The following is a 19742-nucleotide window of genomic DNA, read 5'->3' on the forward strand; positions in this document are numbered from 1 at the left end:
TACATTTGGGTTACAGGGTGCTTGCCAATCATGGAACCACAGCTTGAACCAGTAGTCAGTAGTCTGAGGTCTTCGAGAAGTACTCTGCTTCTTAGTCTATCTACTTGCAGTACCAGTGGGAACTCCACTGCTACCCAAAGGAAAGCCAAAGCCTCAGTTCCCATGTATCCTCTCCCTGAGGAATTTCATTTAGTTTTTAGATCAATTATGTTTTCTGGAGACCATATGGGTACACAGTATAAAACTAGCATATCTGATAAAGACCTATAGAAAAACGGTCTCACTTCTTTTTAGCCATCAAATTTCTTACCTCAATATGCATTCTCAATACTAAAGCCAACTGGGCTTCTAAATTTGGATCAAAAGTTCTGGATTTGGACAAAGGAACCTAGAAATACACACTTGGGCTCTGCCTCTTTTCCTAAAAGTCAGACTTGAGTTCCCTGGATATGCGATCTGAGGCAAGTTATTTCTTATTTTTGAGGCTCAGTATCCTCAGGATAGGAATGTACATCTTATATGGTCCTTTGGGAAGATTAAATGAGTTAAATTCCCGGCATGAAGTGATCAAGAAATTATCACTATGAATTTCCAGTAATTAACAAATATATCTATATTCCTAGAGCTAGGCCTAATACATGTAAGGCCGGATCTATAGCTTCATAAAATAATTTTGCCTCCAGTATATAACTAGCTAGTTCATACTATTTCATTCAGTTAAGAAACATATACTGAGTATGTAATATTTTCAAGACACAGTAGTGGGGCTGGCCCATAGGAAATAACAAATATTCAGTTCCTGTTTTCAAGGAGCTGACAATATCCATCTACCTGTCAGGTGAGACCTCTTATGTTCTTAAAGATCTCTGAGAAAGAAGACCTCACCATACTATTGGCAAATGCCACACTCAATTCTCAACTCTCTGAGTAATTTATGTGTGTAGGTGTGTTTCCAATCCCTTGAGAGTCGATACATCTCCATTTCCTTTTACTTTAGGTGTCAGAAGGGAGAGAGAACAGTTGGTCACCATTCTTCACATAATAAGCTTTCATTCCCTGAGAATTACTGAGTTATACCTCGTCTTCTCTCTAGATTAAATAATTCCAATCCCTTTAACCTTTTCTCAGAGGTCCTATTTGCCAGGCTTCAGTGTAATCATTTTCACTGCCCCCCTCTGGACTCTGTCCAAGTCTTTGGCATTAAAATTTGTTGCTTTTGCCACACTGAGTTCACTGTTCTAAGCAACTTATTCTTTCACATAAACCAAGACAAAAGGAAAGCAGCTCCCAACTAAAGGAATAAAGTAGACAATAGCATAGATTTCCTCCAAAAAGAATTCATGTAGGACACCTACATACTCAAAGCAAATTAGAATTTATTGTCACCAATATCAAGGAGAAAGGGCCAAGACCACAGTAATTTCAAATAGTGTCAATGATTTTCCTTGACAATTATCTAAACTACTTTTAATCAGATAAGGCTATTAGCAGCAAACTTGAGGCTTGCTTATTTACACCTGAAGTTCTCAAACGGGTGCTAATAAAATCACTGTTAATGAAATTAAGCAGGAGTTTTTGATTCGGTAAAATACCTCTGGCTGCCAAGTAGACTGTCCAGAGGTTACTATATTACTTACAGGCAGAGACTTTGGTCAATCCTGGCAAGGTGCTAAGGATTTTTCTATGCATTTTGTCAATCAACGTAAATGAATATTTCCTGAGCTGAGTGCAGGAGTGCAAAACAACTCTTTTTTTTTTTTTTCAGGCTTTTATTTTCTATTATAGTTGATTTACATTGTTCTGTCAATTTCTGCTGTACAGTAAAGTGACCCAGTCATATATAAATATAGATTCTTTTTCTCACATTATCCTCCATCATGCTTCATCACAAATGATTAGATATAGTTTCCTGTGCTACACAGCAAGATCTCATTGCTTATCCCCTCCAAATGCAATAGTTTGCATCTACTAACCCCAAACTCCCAGCCCATCCCACTCCATTCCCTTCCCCCTTGGCAACCATAGGTCTGTTCTCCAAGTCAGAGAAAGTCTCGTTTGTGCCATGTATTAGATTCCAGATATTAGTGATATCCTGTGGTATTTGTCTTTCTCTTTCAGACTTACTTTACTTAGTAAGAGAGTCTCTAGTTCCATCCATGTTACTGCAAATGGCATTATTTTGTTCTTTTTATGGCTGAGTAGTATTCCACTGTGTATATATACCACATCTCCTTAATCCATTTGTCTGTCAAGTTGTTTCCATGTCTTGGCTATTGTGAACAGTGCTGCAGTGAACATAGGGGTGCACGTATCTTTTTCAAGGAAAGTTTTGTTCAGGTATATGCACAGGAGTGGGATTTCTAGGTCATATGGCAGTTCTATATTTAATTTTCTGAGATATCTCCACATACTGTTTTCCATAGCGGTTGTACCAATTTACATTCCCAACTCTTAAGAAATGATGTTATAGAGCTTGATCAAATACATGCTGACCATTGTATGATACCAATATATGCCAAAAGGGCCAGATAAGAAAACCAAAGGTCCAGTAAAATCTCTCTTTAAGGTAAGCACAATGACTTATCAGAAGTCTCTCTCTCTCCTTTTTTTTTTTTTTTTTTTTTTTTGTCCTTTTTAGGGCCTTACCCACAGCATATCTGTAGCCACCAGCCTACACTACAGCCATAGGAATGCCAGATCTGAGCCACCTCTGCAGCCTACACTGCAACTCATGGCAAACCCAGATCCTTAACCCACTAAGTGAGGCCAGGGATTGAACCCAAATCCTCATGGATAATAGTTGGGTTCATAATCCACTGAGCTACAACAGGAACTCCCAGAAATCTCTTTTTACCAAGATCCCTGCCTGCCTTTTTCTCTTGTTGTTCCACTGAGATGAACCTACCCCCTGGGAGTCAGTAGTGTGCCTCTACACACATAAAAACATACACATAAACACACAACAGAGTTAAGATTCTACTGACATTTCCGAACCTCTCAAGAAGCTGGGGAACTCTTTCTACATTGTATGCTACTAGTTTCAGGGACTTTTTTGCTTTAGAACCATTGTTTAGAAAAAAAAATCTGTTAAAAGTGAACAATTAGGGTGAAAAGAGTTGGTTATATATGGGGAAGAGGCGAGGCAGAAACCACTGCCTCCTCTGGGCTGGCTCTGGGAAAATAGGTAGGTAGTTAATGGGTAGTGTTCATCTAGTTCAATTTCTGAAGCTAGTGTAGCTCTGGTCAGCACCTTTCCAGCCAAGAATTAACAGAGCTGGGAGAGGTCTGCCAACAGCAGCCATGGGAGAACCATCTATATTCTGAAAGTCTCCTTGCCAAGTTCTCTAAAGACCCCTTTGGTTCTGATAGCAGAACAAATTCATGATTTGGTGTGGAATTTTCCCAGGGAGGTGTTGTAGTCCCAAAGATAGTTCAGTGTATTGAACAGTGACTTAAACCCTTAGACTTATGGAATTGAGAAAGTGATCCTTATATAATTAGCAATTAAGATGGCCAAGAGCTTATCTTGGCCACAGATCTTAACAAGAAGCACCCTCCTGGGCAAAAGCAGTTTGCTAAGCTATTTATCAGCATGGACCCATTATATCCCTCCTACTCTCCTGGCTCTTCATGCCCAAGCACATGCCCCTGGTGTCTGTGCACCAAAGTGAAAGAAAGGCATAGGTGCACCAATGCCATTGGTAAGAACATGCACAACTGAGCTCCAGGAGCTCTCAAATAATGGGGATTAGAGCCATGACATACTAAATAGTTATGCATTGAGAAATAGACATTATAATGTAATAATTACCACTTTTATAAAGGTAAGATTCCAATTATGAAGTGAACTACAAATTGCCCCTGATTTTATTTATTTATTGGTAAACGTACCCCCATAAATTCTTACTCAGTGGTAAGAAAGTGAAAGTAAGGTACAGATATAGATGCTTGTGGCCATGTTACTTTGAAGTTAGGGAACATGTCTTCCTCTCTTTATCCATATACATACCTCAGAGACTCACACCAAATTGTTTCAAAGAAACAGCAAATTGCACCACCCCACTGTAACCCACTGCATCTTGGGAAACAATTTTCATCTCATTTGAATTTGAGAAAGAAGATCACTAATATTGAATACTAGCATTTCTGCATTGGGAGGGTTTAGAGAAAACAAACAAACAAAAAGAGAAAACAAAAGGGAAGTAGGAAAAAGAGAAGAAGTAAAAAACTGAGAATGGTGAATATTAAAAATGTTTATATATAACGAGCAAGTGACATTTTCAGTAAAGCTTTCCTGAATCTAGAAAGTAAAATGAAATTCCTGCTGACTTTCAAAAGCCAACCCTTTGGGTCATTCTTAAAAAAAAAATAAAAAAATAGCCAGCAGATTAAAGGAACTCCATTTATAAAAATCAAATGAACCTCTAACAAAGCTTGTTTAGGACATGAATAAATCATCTGGTCATGAATTATTCATTGTTATCAAGAAACAAGCTGGGGATTCCAGGAACTGGGCTTAGGGAGGTGCTGAAACCAGGGAGCTAGTGAGTTCACTGTCTTGTACCCACCATGGAAGAGAGAGGATGGGCCATGGGGTCCTGCCAACTGCTGCAAACTCTGCTAGACTCCACTTGAGTTTCATGGGACAATTTGGCAGACTTTACAAGGAGAGCGTAAAGCAAATAGTTTAATCCATAGACCCTTACTTTAGAAAACCGCATGTACTCAGTAACAGATAGACTTTTTGAGCATTGGATCTTTTCCCTTTTGAATGCATGACACTTATAGGGAATACAAGCCATGTGCAAAAAAGACAATAGGCATGCAAAAGATGATAGAAGTTGATGTTTGCATTTAAAGGAGATAACTAGAAAATTTCTTAAGGATATACTGTTAAGAGTGGTCTGACCTACTCATTCATAGCTTTAGGGGTCGGGTGTTTTTTATTGGGGTAGGGGATGGAAGAAAGAAAAGGGGCCTCTCAGATTTAATCAACTAATCAAGGTATGTATATATTCCAGGTCCAAACTGCTTTGCAGGAACTACGATAATTCCGGCTGGCATTGAAGTGAAAGTGGATGAATGTAACATCTGTCACTGTCACAACGGGGACTGGTGGAAGCCTGCTCAGTGTTCAAAGCGCGAATGCCAAGGCAAGCAGACTGTGTAGAAGAGATTCCCACCCGATGACAAGTTCTTAGGAGAGGATGCTATGGCTTCTACACTGCACATGTTTAAAATGAGACAGAACAAACAAACAAACTCCTGCCAGCTCCAACAGGGTCACCAGCAAAACCTTTTAGGGTTGACAAAAGTGATTATTTTACTAAGAGGAAATTTCTCCCTTTCTTTCTTGCTATATAAAATATATATAGTATACAGCTATCAAGACCGCTTTTGTAATTATCCACGCTTGATGGTGACTTGACAACCGGATTTCTGGAACAAAAAGAAAGAAATAGCCTTGTACAGGCTTCTCTGGTGACACCTCTGGCCCGCCAGCTCACCATCTACCGACTTATTCCATTTTCACTCTTCTGTAAACATGGCATTTCTCTCTTGTAATAATTTACTTTTTTCCTTTTTAGAGTCTGAGGGGCCAGTGAGGTTGTGAGTTGTGTCAAACTCTGGTAAAGCAGTGTCAGGGGTAAGGACATTTCCTGATTAGGAAGATGCAGAAGTATCCATCACTCCCCTTGAGGGAATAACGCCCAGCAGGGTCAGAAGAGAGAGGTGCACACAGACAGACCCTCTGCTGGGCTGAGAGGGGACCCGGTGCTTGGTGCATTACGCAGGGACTCACAATTCAACTCTTACAAACCACACATTTCATACACAAAACCTTGAAACTGCCAATCAAACACTAATAGGTGAAGAATACTTGAGCTTGACTAAAGAATCTAAAGGGAGACAGGTATTCAAAATTGCAGTGTTAATCACCAGACTTTCTCACGATGCTGAATTTAAGTTCGGCTTATAATGAAACATACTCTAAAACCCTCTCTGTCACCTGGCACGATAAATACCAGAACAGTAGGTAGCCCCACTGTGAATCTGAATCCTTCTGAACACTTCCAGCTTTGGAGTTCAGATTTGGCTGGGAGCTGGTAGTATACACAGGCAGTTTTTCTGGTTCAGGACTGTGTTTGCTATATCATAGTAATGACCTCTCAGCCCTACATCTAAAACACAGATTCAGGACACTCTTTCCACCTCAAGTGCTGATTAAAACTACAGATTAGGGTAGAGTGGGTCTTGCACAATACAATTCCAATAGTTGAACATTTTTTTAAATGTATATATTAGATACTGAACAGTTAAAGTGAACCTTTGAAGAGTCTCAAGGTTGCCCTGGTAATGCTGCTAGTGTAGTAACTGAAAAAAAATAAAACACACAGGGTATCTGATGCCACCTCGATTCAAGTGCAAATTTAGCAATTCTGAAACCACATGGCATAGTTAGTTGCTTATTCCACTCTCCTGTTTTGAAAACCCTGGCGCAAGTGGGGGAGGGTCCTTGAGGACACTTGAAGGTTGTCTTCATCATCGATGTCCTTGTCTGTTCTGCTCCCACCCCCACCGGGGCTTGGCCACAGCTCCAGGGGAGTGTCACATCCCAGTACAAGGTCTCTCAACTTTAGCACTAGTGGCATTTGGGGCCAGACAATTAACTGTGGTTGGGAGCTGTCCTGTGCACTTTTAGGATGTTTAGCAGCATTTGGGGCTTCTCGCCACTAAATGCCAAGAGCAGCACCCTAATGGTAACAACAGAGTATCTCCGGACACTGCCAAATGTCCCCAAGGCATGGGGGAGGGGCCAAATTCACCTGGTTGAGAACCAGTGGCCTAGAATAATCAGTATAGAGTGATTTCCTACCAGGGGGACATACCGGGCAAGGTCTGGCTGAGGCTATGGCTTTGGTGAGAGCTCTGAGCCCTTCGGGATAGGCACAATCAGCAGCCCTGAGAGGGTAAGTCAGTCCCCTCCAAAGGGGGTGATGCTTCTGCGCCACAGGTCCAGCCTCAGGACACACATTTCTTTAGTGTCATCAACTGGGTTTTCATTTAATATCGTCAAGCCTCTCCTCCTTGGGAGCACCTCCTGTCATCAAGAAAGAGTTGTCATTTCCAAAATTAATGTGTTGAAGAGTCGGACCTGGCACTTCTCATGCACACCAGGCTTGTGTTATGATACAAATAGCCTGGCTGGCGCCATCTGAGGGAGAACGTCAAGCTGCCTTCCCTTTAGAACACCAATTTGCAGCAAGGTTGGTGCTTGTCAGTTGCCACCCTGGATACATCATATAGACAGTCATGAATCATTCATGAACAATTCTGCATGATTTATGCCTGCACTCCAAAGTAAAGGCACTCTACACTTCAGCGTGTGTCTAGACAGAGATGTATTATAGAGCTTTCTTTGCCCTGAGGTTGCCTATTGCCAGCTTCAAAAATTTACACTCTTGGAAAGAAAGAATAATAATAATAAATGACAGGAATAAGGTGTGAAACCCAGAAAACATCATTAATAGAGCCATGTAGCATAGTACCCTATCTATTATTAAGGAGGTACTATGTCCTTTTTAGAAAACAAAAGGAGGGAGCAACTGGGAAGCCAGGGTACAGAAATTTTGCATCAAAGTCTTGGCACAGTGATAGTCACCACAGCAAGAATTTCCTAGAACAGAGTAAAATATCCATCCATCAAGAAACTCTCTACAGAGTTTGCAGAATGAAGGCTGTTCAGTGGCCTCTGCTCCAGCCAGAGAGAGGGATTTTCTATTGTTGTCCTTGGATTTTTTTTTTTTTTTTTTTTTTTTTTTTTTTTTTTTTTTTTTCCCCCTCTCAGAGTTTCACTGCAAGCTGTTTCCTTTAAGACTTTGTAGCACTGACATTTTTCCCCCTTTAGGGAGAGATGAACCTATACTGTGACAGAATTTCTCATCAACTGATAACCGTTTTACAACTTCCTTCTACCCAGGTCATTGAGAAATTCTTTCCAAACTCTGAACAGCAGAGTTCTGGTCTCCTCTGTTGTCGTTTTGTTTTTGTTTTCTTCTGAAAGCTTTGTTTGCAGCCACCCTGTCACCTCTACGCCCCCCCCCCTCGCCCCCTGTTTTTCCTCTGCCTTTGGTTCTCGGCTTTAACTACAGCTCTGTTTAAATAAGGGATCAACATCCTGTTTGTCGGCTGATGCCTGTTCAAAAACGATTCAGTTTCTAAAATCTTTGAAAAATGGTGTGCCTGAAAACTAGTGAGAAAAAAAAACTAAACACTAAACTGTATAAAAAGGGGATTCTAGCAACAATCTTTGATGTGTAAAAAAATATATTATTAAAAAATTATTTTGTTAAATATAAAGTGTGTTAACCAGCAAACATTGTTTGTGGTATATTTTCCTTCCTAAAGTTCTCCCTTCTCCCTAATCTCATCATTTAATGACCAATTCTCAGGGACTTCTATCATCTGAAAATACATGTGTCATTAGAGCAAGATTCAATTCAAATTAAGCTCTGCCGTTAGCATTTGACTGTGTACATTTTCATTTTTCATAATACAAGGCAAGGCTGACTTAGGGATCAGAGAGGAACTCAAACCAGCAGTGAAGAGTGTAAGCGATAGGAAAAATATTTCTCTGACCTGTATCCATGCACACTACTAATGATAATCTGTAATTATTGAGTGCGTGCTCTGTGGCAGGCCCTGTGCTCTGCTCTGAACCCACAATATTCCATTTAATCCACACAGCACAGCTATGAGGGAGAGACTCTTGTTTTCTCTGCTTTGCTGTTGAAGAAACCAGAGTACAAAGAGGTTAAATGCTCTGCCCAAGGTCATAGGATCTTAACTGGCAAAGCGGACTTTATTTTTTTTTTTTTATTGTACAAGTTTTCAAACATACACAAACATTGAGAAAAGTGTATACAGAACCTCCATTTACCCATTGCCCAGGTACAATAATTTTCAAGGTTTTGCATAATGCTTCATCTATTTTTTTCCCTTGAGTGTTTTAAACACCAAGCTTATCATTTCATCCCTTCATCTTGCAATAATCAATTCTTTGAAAAAAAGGGGTAATGTAACAAACCTAACTCAACTAATAATTTCTTAATGCCATCAATATCCAATTGATATTCAAATTCCTTAATTTTCTAAACTATGAGGGAAAAGGGGTGTTTGCATGATCCAAACCAACCATAACATTGCATTTGGTTGTTCTGCCTAAGTCCACAGTAGGGATTTGAACAATTGTGAACTCCAACAGACTCACAGGTTTGTTATTGTTATTAGAGGGTTTATGTTGAGGAAAATTACTCTTTTAAAGTGCATGTTAAACTCCCTCCTAGGTGCTGAGCAGGGCAAGTGACAGGCAAGAGGCTTTCTACCAACTGATCTTTGAGGATCAACAAAGAGCCCCAGAGTGAGAACCATCACCCGTAACCAGCACCCAGAGGATGCTGCCCTTTGTCCATGCGTAAGCTTTCCTTAGGGAGTAAGAGCAAACTGTTATTTTCCTTCTCCTTGAGACAAACGCACTGCCTAACACAGAGTAAAACTGAACAATGCTTTATAAATCGCCATCATTTACTGCATTGTTGGAAGAAGAATGAAAAGAGCCAACCACTAGAAAAACAGCAGCATGGAGTCCCCATACACATGGATGCACACCCCTGCTCCACCAACATTTTCTTAAAACAAGATGAGGCTGTCTTGCTTTTCAGTTTCCCATGTGTCCAATCCCCAGCTCCCTATGTCCCTCACAAAAGATTGTTTACAGTTCATTTCTGATTCAAGTTGCACAGAAGAACCCTTCCAAGCCTTGGAGGGAAAGCTCTGAACTGTGATAGAGTCCTGGGTGGTTGTTTCAGTGTTCGTGTTAGGAATATTACTCTTTTAAAGAAAGGTACCTTCATGATGTTGAAAGACAAACACTTTCTCTGAGCGGGCAATCTCACCTATACTTTCTTCTCCCGTTGGTAAGGGATTTATACCTCAAATGGGGACAGGTTATTAATGAGCCTCAATCTGCTCTGTTTGGTGTGAACACCTGCTTCTCCCTGATTGACCTTATACATCCAGAAGGCATCTTGGTGTTTTTGATGAGCTAGTGCCTTAGTGCCTTTCATAGGGCAAGAGTTAAATACATTGAGTTAAAGGAATGTCCTTCACTTAATTTTAAGGACTCAAAATTTGTTTTTTATTCTAAACACTTTCAATTGTGGTGATGATGTGATTGGGTTAGGGGTCAAATCAGAGCTGCAGCTGCAGCACTACACCACAGCAACCTATTTCACAGCTTTTGCCAACACCAGATCCTTAACCCTCTGAGCAAAGCCAGGGATAGAACCCGCATCCTCACTGACACTATGTTGTATTCTTAATGTGCTGAATCACAACAGGTACTCCTCAGTTTGAAAATCTTGAACTCATTGTTCTTTGAAGCCCAAATTCTAACTTCATAAATTCCTGTGCTTACCTTACTCCATGGCTTTGAGTAGTAACCCTTTTTAAAGATCTATACTTACTAAAAGAGCTATATTTATTAAGTTTGAGTTGTAAAAACTGTTATGTGAGGCAGGGAGGAATCTGGATATAAACTTCATCTTCCACATCTTGAGACCTTTCTGTGCATCAGAAGCTGTATTGGCTACTTTACATGAGATGATTTACATTCATGAGTTTAACTATTCACCCATCATGATATCATGAACTACTTTCCCATTTTGTAGACTGGAACAGTGAGATTCAGGGTGATTTTCTCAGGCTCACACAATTGGAGCCAAAACATCTTTTAATCAGGATTATAAGTATTAAACAGAATATTACCCCAACATCACTTAGAACAGAGCCTGGAACCTAAGAAAAATATGATGTGTTAGCTAGCATGGTTCTGGCTGACATGATAAGAGAAATCTCATGGATAAGGTAACCCTGAGTTTGGATCATGTAGCTTGAGTGCAAGTTGTGCAGGAATTAGGGGATGATATTTTTATAGTGTATCAAAAAAAGTGAATATATCTTTGGAGTATAAGTAGTCAGGTGTGATTTGATTGTCAATTTGGAGGTAGATGGGACACAGAGAAAGACATGTCCAGGAAGGAAATATAGTTGTCAAGTGGTGGAAAATCATGCTGAGAAAGTGCACTTGTTTTTTATTAATTGATACTGTGCGTTAATTAATAAACAAGAGAGTGACATGGCCATATGCAGATCTGGGAGTAATAATTCTGACAGCAGAATGAAGGATGGGTTGGGATCTGGGGAGAGAGGTGGGGATGCTAACAAGAAGCAACCACAAGAGTTCAGGAAGGAATAATGAGAATCTGATCTGGTAGTGGTGACCCTCAGACTGGTTGGGGCAATAGGACTTCATGGAGGATCAAATGGAATTCGAGAATTAAAATAGCCCTTGTTTCTGGTTTAGGTGATTAGAAGGATATTGATGCTATTAACAACCATGAAAAACATGGAACCCATGCTTTCCTTGGGAGTGGCACATACTCTACTTTAGACTTTGTGCTGAATGATGCTGGTAATGGCAAAGGTATTTAGGATAAACCTCAGATCTGTTTGCCTCCAGGGCAGCCCTCTCTGTTTCTATTTACCAATTCTATTTTCATCCTGGTTTGAATAACTACAATTTGAAGAGCCAAAGTCCTCCACTGGTCTTAAACTTTTTCATAATATTCTTGAAATAGAAGTCAAAAGGTGCAATGGCAAAAATAACAGAGTTCTTTACTAATTTGTGGTAAATAATCTCTCATCATGGTTAAATAATTTTTTGTATATTGTGAATACAGCCTGCTTATAAATTTCTAGCACCTCTGTTCATACCCCTTCAGAATATATAATGTCAGCTTTATTTTCCTATTATTATTCATCAGTTTTCTCGAAATTAAAAAAAAAAAAAAGAATATTTTAGCCATCTGCTGGGGCCTTTGCTGGTTTTTTGTTTTTGTTCTTGTTTTTCCTTTCAGAATATACAGGATTAAGTGGCAAGTTAGGTCCTGGGAGACCCTTTTGATTTGAGATTTCCAAGGATGCCCATCCTGTTCCATTACTATTTTTTTTTTTTTTTGGCTTTTGTTTGTTTTATGGTTCCACTCTCTTTTTAATTAATCACAACATTGGGTCAGCCAGACCCATTAACTGCATTTCTCATTTAGACCTTTCAGAGATGCAGTTGCAGATGCAATTTAATTTGTTGACCCATGATCGATAGCAATTAATAGCATCTCTTTAATCTTGTTGAAAGGTCCGTCTCTGGCTTCTAGTAGCTACCATCTCAGGGTAACCCACACACAGGTTATTCAGCATCTAGGCAATAGCTGTCTTCAACCACCTACTCTTCTCATGACTTGAAAGCCATTTCAGAGGTCACCATTTTTGAGGGCCTTTTCAGTCATCACAAAAAAAGTTCATCCTGAATCTCATCAGATCCCTCCACTGAAATTTGTTATGCAAACAGGATGGACCAGGAACTCTTGAGAAAAATACTATACTGTACACGGTCCTTTTTTAATTCAGAAAAATAAATTTGATGTTTTAAAGTGCATTATGTTAATACAGTAAATGCTTAGGTTTCCTGTTTTTTCTCCACTATTGTCTTGTGGCTGACCCAATCAATGCCATCAGACTTTTCCTTTTGTCTGTCATCCTAATTGAAGAGCTTATTCAATAAGTCAATAAATATTGTTCCAGCTGGTAAACTAGTCACTATGGTTAAAATACAAAGAGGCATTTTTTTTTTTCCTGCTTTCCAGGAGCTTACGGCCTGATAGAACAAACAGCAAGGCAAGTTCACAAAAAGAGAGAGATGAGTGCTGTGCTCTAGATAGAAACAGATATACTGGGAATATTTGCAAAAGGCAAGGCATCATCCTGGGCCTATGGGAAGGCTTCCTGGGAGATGGACTGTGAGGGGTTTTTTTTGTTAGTTTTGGATTTTTTGTCTTTTGAGGGCCACCCCCTCGGTATATGGAGGTTCCCAGGTTCCTAGCGGTCAGATTGGAGCTATAGCCACTGGCCTATGCCTCAGCCATGCCACATCCAAGCTGCATGTGTGACCTACACCAGAGCTCACTGCAACACTGTATCCTTAACAAACCGAGCGAGGGATCTAATTTGCATCCTCATGGATACTACTCAGATTCGTTTCCACTGAACCACAATGGGAACTCCTGGACTGTGAGTTTTAAAAGAGGAAAAGACAAGATAAAATGAGGGAAGTATCTGATTCCCTTGGACAGTTTATACAGTAAACGTTCTGATCACCTCTGACCATGAAACTGTACCCACTTTTTTAATAATGAAATCTATCCAAGTCAGTTAATACTTGCCTAACACCAAATCAAGGACTTTGAGCAAATAAAGCCAATATAGGTCACCTTCATATTATGAAGGAATCACTTACTTATGTTGCTGCCATCTGCCCTTTTCTCTGTAGTCAGCTTACAGCCCAGTCAAATTCACTGTCCTCTACCCAATTTGGGGTACCCAGGGTACTTCCTTTTATCAAAACTTGTCCTTGCATTTCAGTAGGATTTGGGTAGTGCCATCCATTAAGAGTGTTTGCATTTTTTACCTTACCTATTGACTCTTCCTACTTGATACCAGGTTCAACCATGTGGTCCCTGTTAAAGCATCAGAAAGCAAACAAGAGATGTGCTGTGGAGACTGGAGCCCTTTCCAAATGTTCAGAAATGACAATATGGGGATGACCATGTGTTCTATAAACTCACAAGACTAGTCTTGAAACAAGCTGTCAAGAAGTTTCCCATGGAGTTCCTGTTGTGGCTCAGTGGTTAACGAATCCGACTAGGAACCATGAGATTAAGGATTCGATCCCTGGCTTTGCTCAGTGGGTTAAGGATCCAGCATTGCCATGAGCTGTGGTGTAGGTTGCAGATGCGGCTCGGATCCTATGTTGCTGTGGCTCTGGCGTAGGCCGGTGGCTACAGCTCCAATTCAACCCCTAACCTGGGAACCTCCATGTGCTGCAGGAGCGGCCCAAGAAATAGCAAAAAAACAAACAAACAAAAAAAAAAGTTTCCTGTGTTATAATTTTATAAACATAATAAAAAGATGCTAGGCAACATCTTACAGAGAAGATTGGCAGTTATTGGATATATAAGACATATGATTTCTAAACTGCAAGTAGAAAATGTCTAAGGTACATACTGTGTATTCATATCTATGTGTAAATAGTACAGGACAATGTATCTATAGAAAGGTAACAAACTATAGACATCATGGTGGGCTGATGGCTGTGTCATTAAGATCACACACTTGCTAATTCTCCATAGAGTTAGAACATTCTCCCACTTTTGTGCCTAACAATTGCAGGCTTGTTTAGCCTACAGTAATTCTTATCCCACCTTTGCCTTGCTGTGAAGCATTTCATTAGTTCTGCTTGTTCATAGATTTAATTTCCCATCCCTAAGCATTTGTGGCTCATGTGGTACATTGATTTCAGAGGGAGGCTGAATGCAAGGAAAGGAGAGTTGCTGAGGGCATCAAAATCAACCTGCCATGGTACCCCAAATCATTGCAGTGACAATATGAGATATATGTATAAAAAGGAAAATAATGTCTTCTTAAATAGGTGAAATATTAATATGAACATATAGTTTGGGGGGGTTGTTTGCTTTTTTTTTTTAGCATCTACACAAGTGTTTCTGTTCAAGAGGACTTACTTTCCATTTACCTGCTCTGTTTACTATCTGATGTGGTCCTGGAGGGCATCACTGCTCTAAGAGGAACAGAGACCAAAAAAAAAAAAAAAAAAAGCCAAAAAACAAATAAACCACAGAGTTTCCATGTGGCTCAGTGTGTTAGGTACCCAACAGTTATCACTGCAGTAACGCAGGTTCAATCCCTCCCTAGTCCGTAGCCTGACTTCTGTGTGCCACAGAGGCAGCCAAAAAAAAAAAAAAAAAGAAGGAACAGAGAAGGACTCTCCTTGGTATCCAGATATGCAGATATACAGAGGATACCTACATGCCGTCAGAGGAAAGTGGTCTGCAAGCCACTTTACTTGTTTTTGTAAAGTGCACTGCTATGCCATTGGTTGGGCTGGATGCCACTTTGAGTTCACCAGAGAACCCAACCATGTTCCAGGGGCTTCTTACCATTTAGTTGCCTATTTCTCAGCCTGATGAATATTCTGCCCCCAGCAATGTTAACTTAATTGCCTGAGTTTGCTTTAGCTACCCACTCTACCTTCCAGCTCAGGAATGACTGAACAGCTCTACATGGCACACTTTGGAGAGAAATAATAGTAGGAGAGATCCCAGCACCACTCAGGAATGAGAACAGAGACAACCAGGGTTCCATTCCTCACCTTCTTCCTTCCAGCACATGCTTTTTATCAGCAGCCAGGCCACCAGCTACCCAGAACCCAGAGTAAGCAGCTTTTAATAGTTTTGTGGGAGTTCCCGTTGTGGCACAGTGGTTAACGAATCCGACTAGGAACCATGAGGTTGCAGGTTCGGTCCCTGCCCTTGCTCAGTGGGTTAACGATCCGGCGTTGCCGCGAGCTGTGGTGTAGGTTGCAGACGTGGCTCGGATCCCACGTTGCTGTGGCTCTGGCGTAGGCCGGTGGCTACAGCTCCGATTCGACCCCTAGCCTGGGAACCTCCATATGCCACGGGCGCGGCCCAAGAAATAGCAAAAAAGACAAAAAAAAAAAAAAATAGTTTTGTGAAGAGATTATGGCTTTTAAAAAAAACAAAACACAAAAAACATTCAGCTATCCTGCAGTGAGTAGGGGTGGCCAGGGTCACAGTGGCGAAGCTGTGAAATAATACATCTGAAAAGCATAAAGTAATTTTTTAAAAAATAGAAGATTGCACAGAATTACGAGGCTTCATGACACCAATGCAGTGTGCAATGACACATTCCCCCTTTGCACTTGCCAAAGAAAGTAAAACCAGAACATACATCTGTAATCACATATTCTAACCCATTGATTTGCACTCTCAGAAAATGGAAGGCCAATCATCAAACTCATATGCCTTATTGAAATGATGTCAACTCAGAAAAATTTTTTTTTTGTTTACCATGAAATCTCTATTTTAGGACATATAAATCCACTGTATGTAAACTGGGTATATAGCACTGTAATTTTCTTTAGCTGTCTTCTGGAGAAATAAAAGGGCAAGTTGGAAATGCACCCTGCATGCAATGAAATACAGTCTAGAAACATATTCTCCTACCCTCTGCTCTGACACAATGGGATGCAGATTTTTAAAACTGCTTAGTTTGAGCAATTGCATTCTTAGCATCATCGGACTTGAGGTTGAACTAAATAATCTTGTCCAAACTAATTTTCTTTGAGACCTGATTTATGTCTATTGAGCTGAATCAAAGAAACTGGATCATGGTCAAGACCCACTTCTTAATGACTCCGTAGATATTGTCAGAATCACGTTTGCAAGGCCAAATGCTTTCTTCCTTTGTATAAAGGAGTCATTGTAAGTGAACAATGTTTTTTCCAAGCTCCTTATTGACTTACACTATACATGCATAAAAGCACACAGAGTATGATGCTCATAACGTGGAATATATAGGGTGTATCACTCGTACCTCACAAATCCCCATGCGCCCCCTTCCAGTCAATGCCCTCACTGCCACCAAGGATAATCCCCAGCAAAAATAGTGAACTGCCAAACAGCACAACTCACTTTCACCTGTTTTGAAACCAAACAGAATCATACAAGAGGTATCTTTTGAACCTGGCTGGCATCTTTCATTCAACATTTTGTTCATGAAATTCATTCATAGTACAGCATCCCTTTATTTTTGGGGAAAAATGTAATTACTAATATTAAAAAATCTTCAATCTCACTCAAAGATCAGCTATTATGGAAAAAATAAGAGGAAATCTCTATAAACTTACATTTTAATATACTTTAATTTAGGAATGTACTGGACTCCTGCAGAGAGCTGCTTAGAAGCAGTGGTGAATATTAAAATCACCAGCAGTGAAGCCCAGTTTCTAGTCTTGAAGGAAAGGGCTTGTCCTTCATATTATTTCATCACTTCCAGCCAAATTTTTCCTTCATCACCATCTCCCTTCAATGGTCAGTAAAGTCTTGTGCAAGTCTATAAAGAGAGGCAAGACTCCCCAACAAGTGAGTTCTGAAAGGTCAGATGAGAAATAGAGAAGGAAAAAAGCATCAGGACACTGAAGCTGGGGTCATCAGAGACTAGAGGGAGTATTAACCATTTCCCAAGGGGATGGCCCACATCCAATAGGAACTTTGTGCTCCGTAGTTTTTGCCTGGAACACCTGAACCAGCCCCACCCCAACTCCTCCTTTCCAGCCCTCAGCCTAAAGGACATTTTGTAGGGAGCATTAGCCTTGCACTTTGACTAGATTAAGATCCCTCAGAATGTCCTTCCCTTGCCCTCTGGACTTCTCTGTTCAGGAAATTTATAAATTATCTTTTTAGTTGTACCTTCTACCAGATTATAAGTTTATGAGGCATTAGGCAGGGTGTCTGGCATGTAATAAGATGTAAATCTAATAAAGGAACAAAATAAAGTAAATATTGCAGGTACCCTCAAGACACAAAATCGATTTTACCCCTAAACTTTATGATTTGTTTCCTTCTTCTGGATGTTCTATGTCAGGAGAAATATGTAAGTTGTCTTTCTAAACAAACCAAAAATTCTGATGTGTCAAATAAATCCACTTCTTTCTAAACACAAAATGTTTCCTCATTTCCAGGAATATGTACATTATAGGTTCCTTAAGTTAAAAGTCTAGCTGCTCAGCATTTTGGTGCCAAAACCCACCAAATGAAGGGACAATTAGTAGAGCAAACACATTTACTTAAAAAAAGAAGCATATTACCCTATCTCAGACAAATGGACCCATGGAGACTATTAAATGACATCTTAAAAAAAAAAAAAAAAACCTGCAACGTGCATATCCCTCCTTTCAGCTAGTGGGTCCATCAGAATGAAGTTTTGGCAAAGAGAAGAGACAAAGTGCTATCTATTTTTATGTAAAATTCCCATTTCTTCAGAGAAATTAGACTTTTTGACCTCTTCTTTTAAGATTCTTAACTGAGAAAACTGACTAAAATGACCAAGAGAGCACATTAATACAAAGTACTTGGGATTTCTTTAAAAAGGTGGTAGATGGTCACGTGATAGGCTCAGTTTTTGCAGTTTTAGATAACCAACATGACCAAGTGATGGTCAAATTTGACAGGTACAATACAGTTAAAATAATTGTTATTCTGACTTTCCTTAGGAATGAGTTCTAGGAATTCCTAGAACTCCAAAACCGGAAGGGTCTCAGAGGCTGCAAATTTCTTAACCCGATGGGCATTAATTATTACCAATCATTTACACAAAAAGTTTTTTACATTTCTAATAATTGAACTCATAGTACATGTTATTGCAGGATAGCAACAATCCTATAATCCTGGAAGTGCAAACAGTTCCCAGACACTTTTAACCAGCATCTTACAAAACTAAGCTGAAACTTTGGTGTATATTCCTTTGGACTTTGACACAGTACTTGCCCTTAAAACCTGTTTCTAACCTATAAGTGACACAAAGAGCTTCTAAATTAAGAATCCCTCCAAGGTTTTCTCCATAATCTATCCAATTATCCAAAACTCTCAGCCAAAGAAGCCTTATGAAAAACTATTAAATGTATTAATTTAACTCAAAGACAATTTAACAAGCATTTTAAATCATTTGCCAAATGGAAGGCATCAGGCTTCATGTTAAGGGTACTAAGATGAATACAAAATAGTATTTCTCAAAAAAAAAAACTTTATAGCCTGGTGAAGGAGAGACACAAAACTGTCAATAAAATTTCAATATATAGAGGTTTGCACAGGATGTGATGGAGCATAAAAGAGGATTACTTCACATTGGATTTTAGGGAAGGCTTTCTAGAGAAAGAGATGTGGCAGCTGAATCCTGAAAGATGTACAAGGGCTAATGGGATGTGGAGAGATGAGCAGGTTGTTGCAGCCAAGGGAACATCACAAACAAGGACATGTGGTGGGAGGCAATGCTGCAAGTGTGGTGAGTTACAAGCAACTTCATAGTACACACAGATGGAGAGGTGAAGCTATTAGGACAAGTGTGGGCTGAGTCATTGGGTGGGGGAGGTGTCTTGTGAGCCCTATTAAGAAGTTAAACTTGAAGTTGCGTCATGGCCCAGCAGGTTAAGGATCCAGTATTGTTACTGCTATGGCTCAGGTCACTGTTGTGGCACAGGTTCAGTCTCTGGCCCAGGAACTTCCACTACTGCGGGCACAGTCAAAGTAAATAAATAATTAATAAACGAAGATTTAAGAAGTTAAACTTCAGTTGGTAGATGTTAGGGAATCAGTGGGAGATTCTCGAGAGGAGATGCAGAGTCAAATGTGCAAGTTGGAGAGAAGATTCTGGTTCTGGCTACACCATGAAAATGCATCTAAGGGTGGGACACTATACTGAAGTCAGGTTGGAGGGCAGCTGTACTCAATTAAAGAGATCATGATGGTCTACTCTAGAGCATTTTTTATAGGGATAAAGAGAAGGAGATCCATCTGACCTAACTTTAAGCAGTAAAATCATGAAGACCTGAGAATTAAATATGGGAACTGAAAGGAGGAAGCAGTGTGGTCTGAGTGAGAGCTGAAATACAAGGGGTAGAACAGGTTGGGTTTAAAGGAATAAGATTTTAAACTTTAATTAAGTCCTATTAAAGTTTATGTTGAATTGCAGAT

General features: G+C 39.9%; 1 protein-coding gene across 1 annotated transcript in view; it reads left to right on the plus strand.

The window, feature by feature from the left end:
• VWC2L (von Willebrand factor C domain containing protein 2 like) overlaps positions 1–7799 on the plus strand; it is a 152373-nt gene extending 144574 nt beyond the window's left edge. Inside the window, exon 3 of the mRNA XM_021076096.1 lies at positions 5022–7799. Coding sequence (XP_020931755.1) covers positions 5022–5170 — 149 coding nt within the window. The 3' untranslated portion in view covers positions 5171–7799. The remainder of the gene's footprint in view (positions 1–5021) is intronic.

This window comes from Sus scrofa, chromosome 15, assembly GCF_000003025.6.
Source record: "Sus scrofa isolate TJ Tabasco breed Duroc chromosome 15, Sscrofa11.1, whole genome shotgun sequence".
NCBI classification, from domain to species: domain Eukaryota; kingdom Metazoa; phylum Chordata; class Mammalia; order Artiodactyla; family Suidae; genus Sus; species Sus scrofa.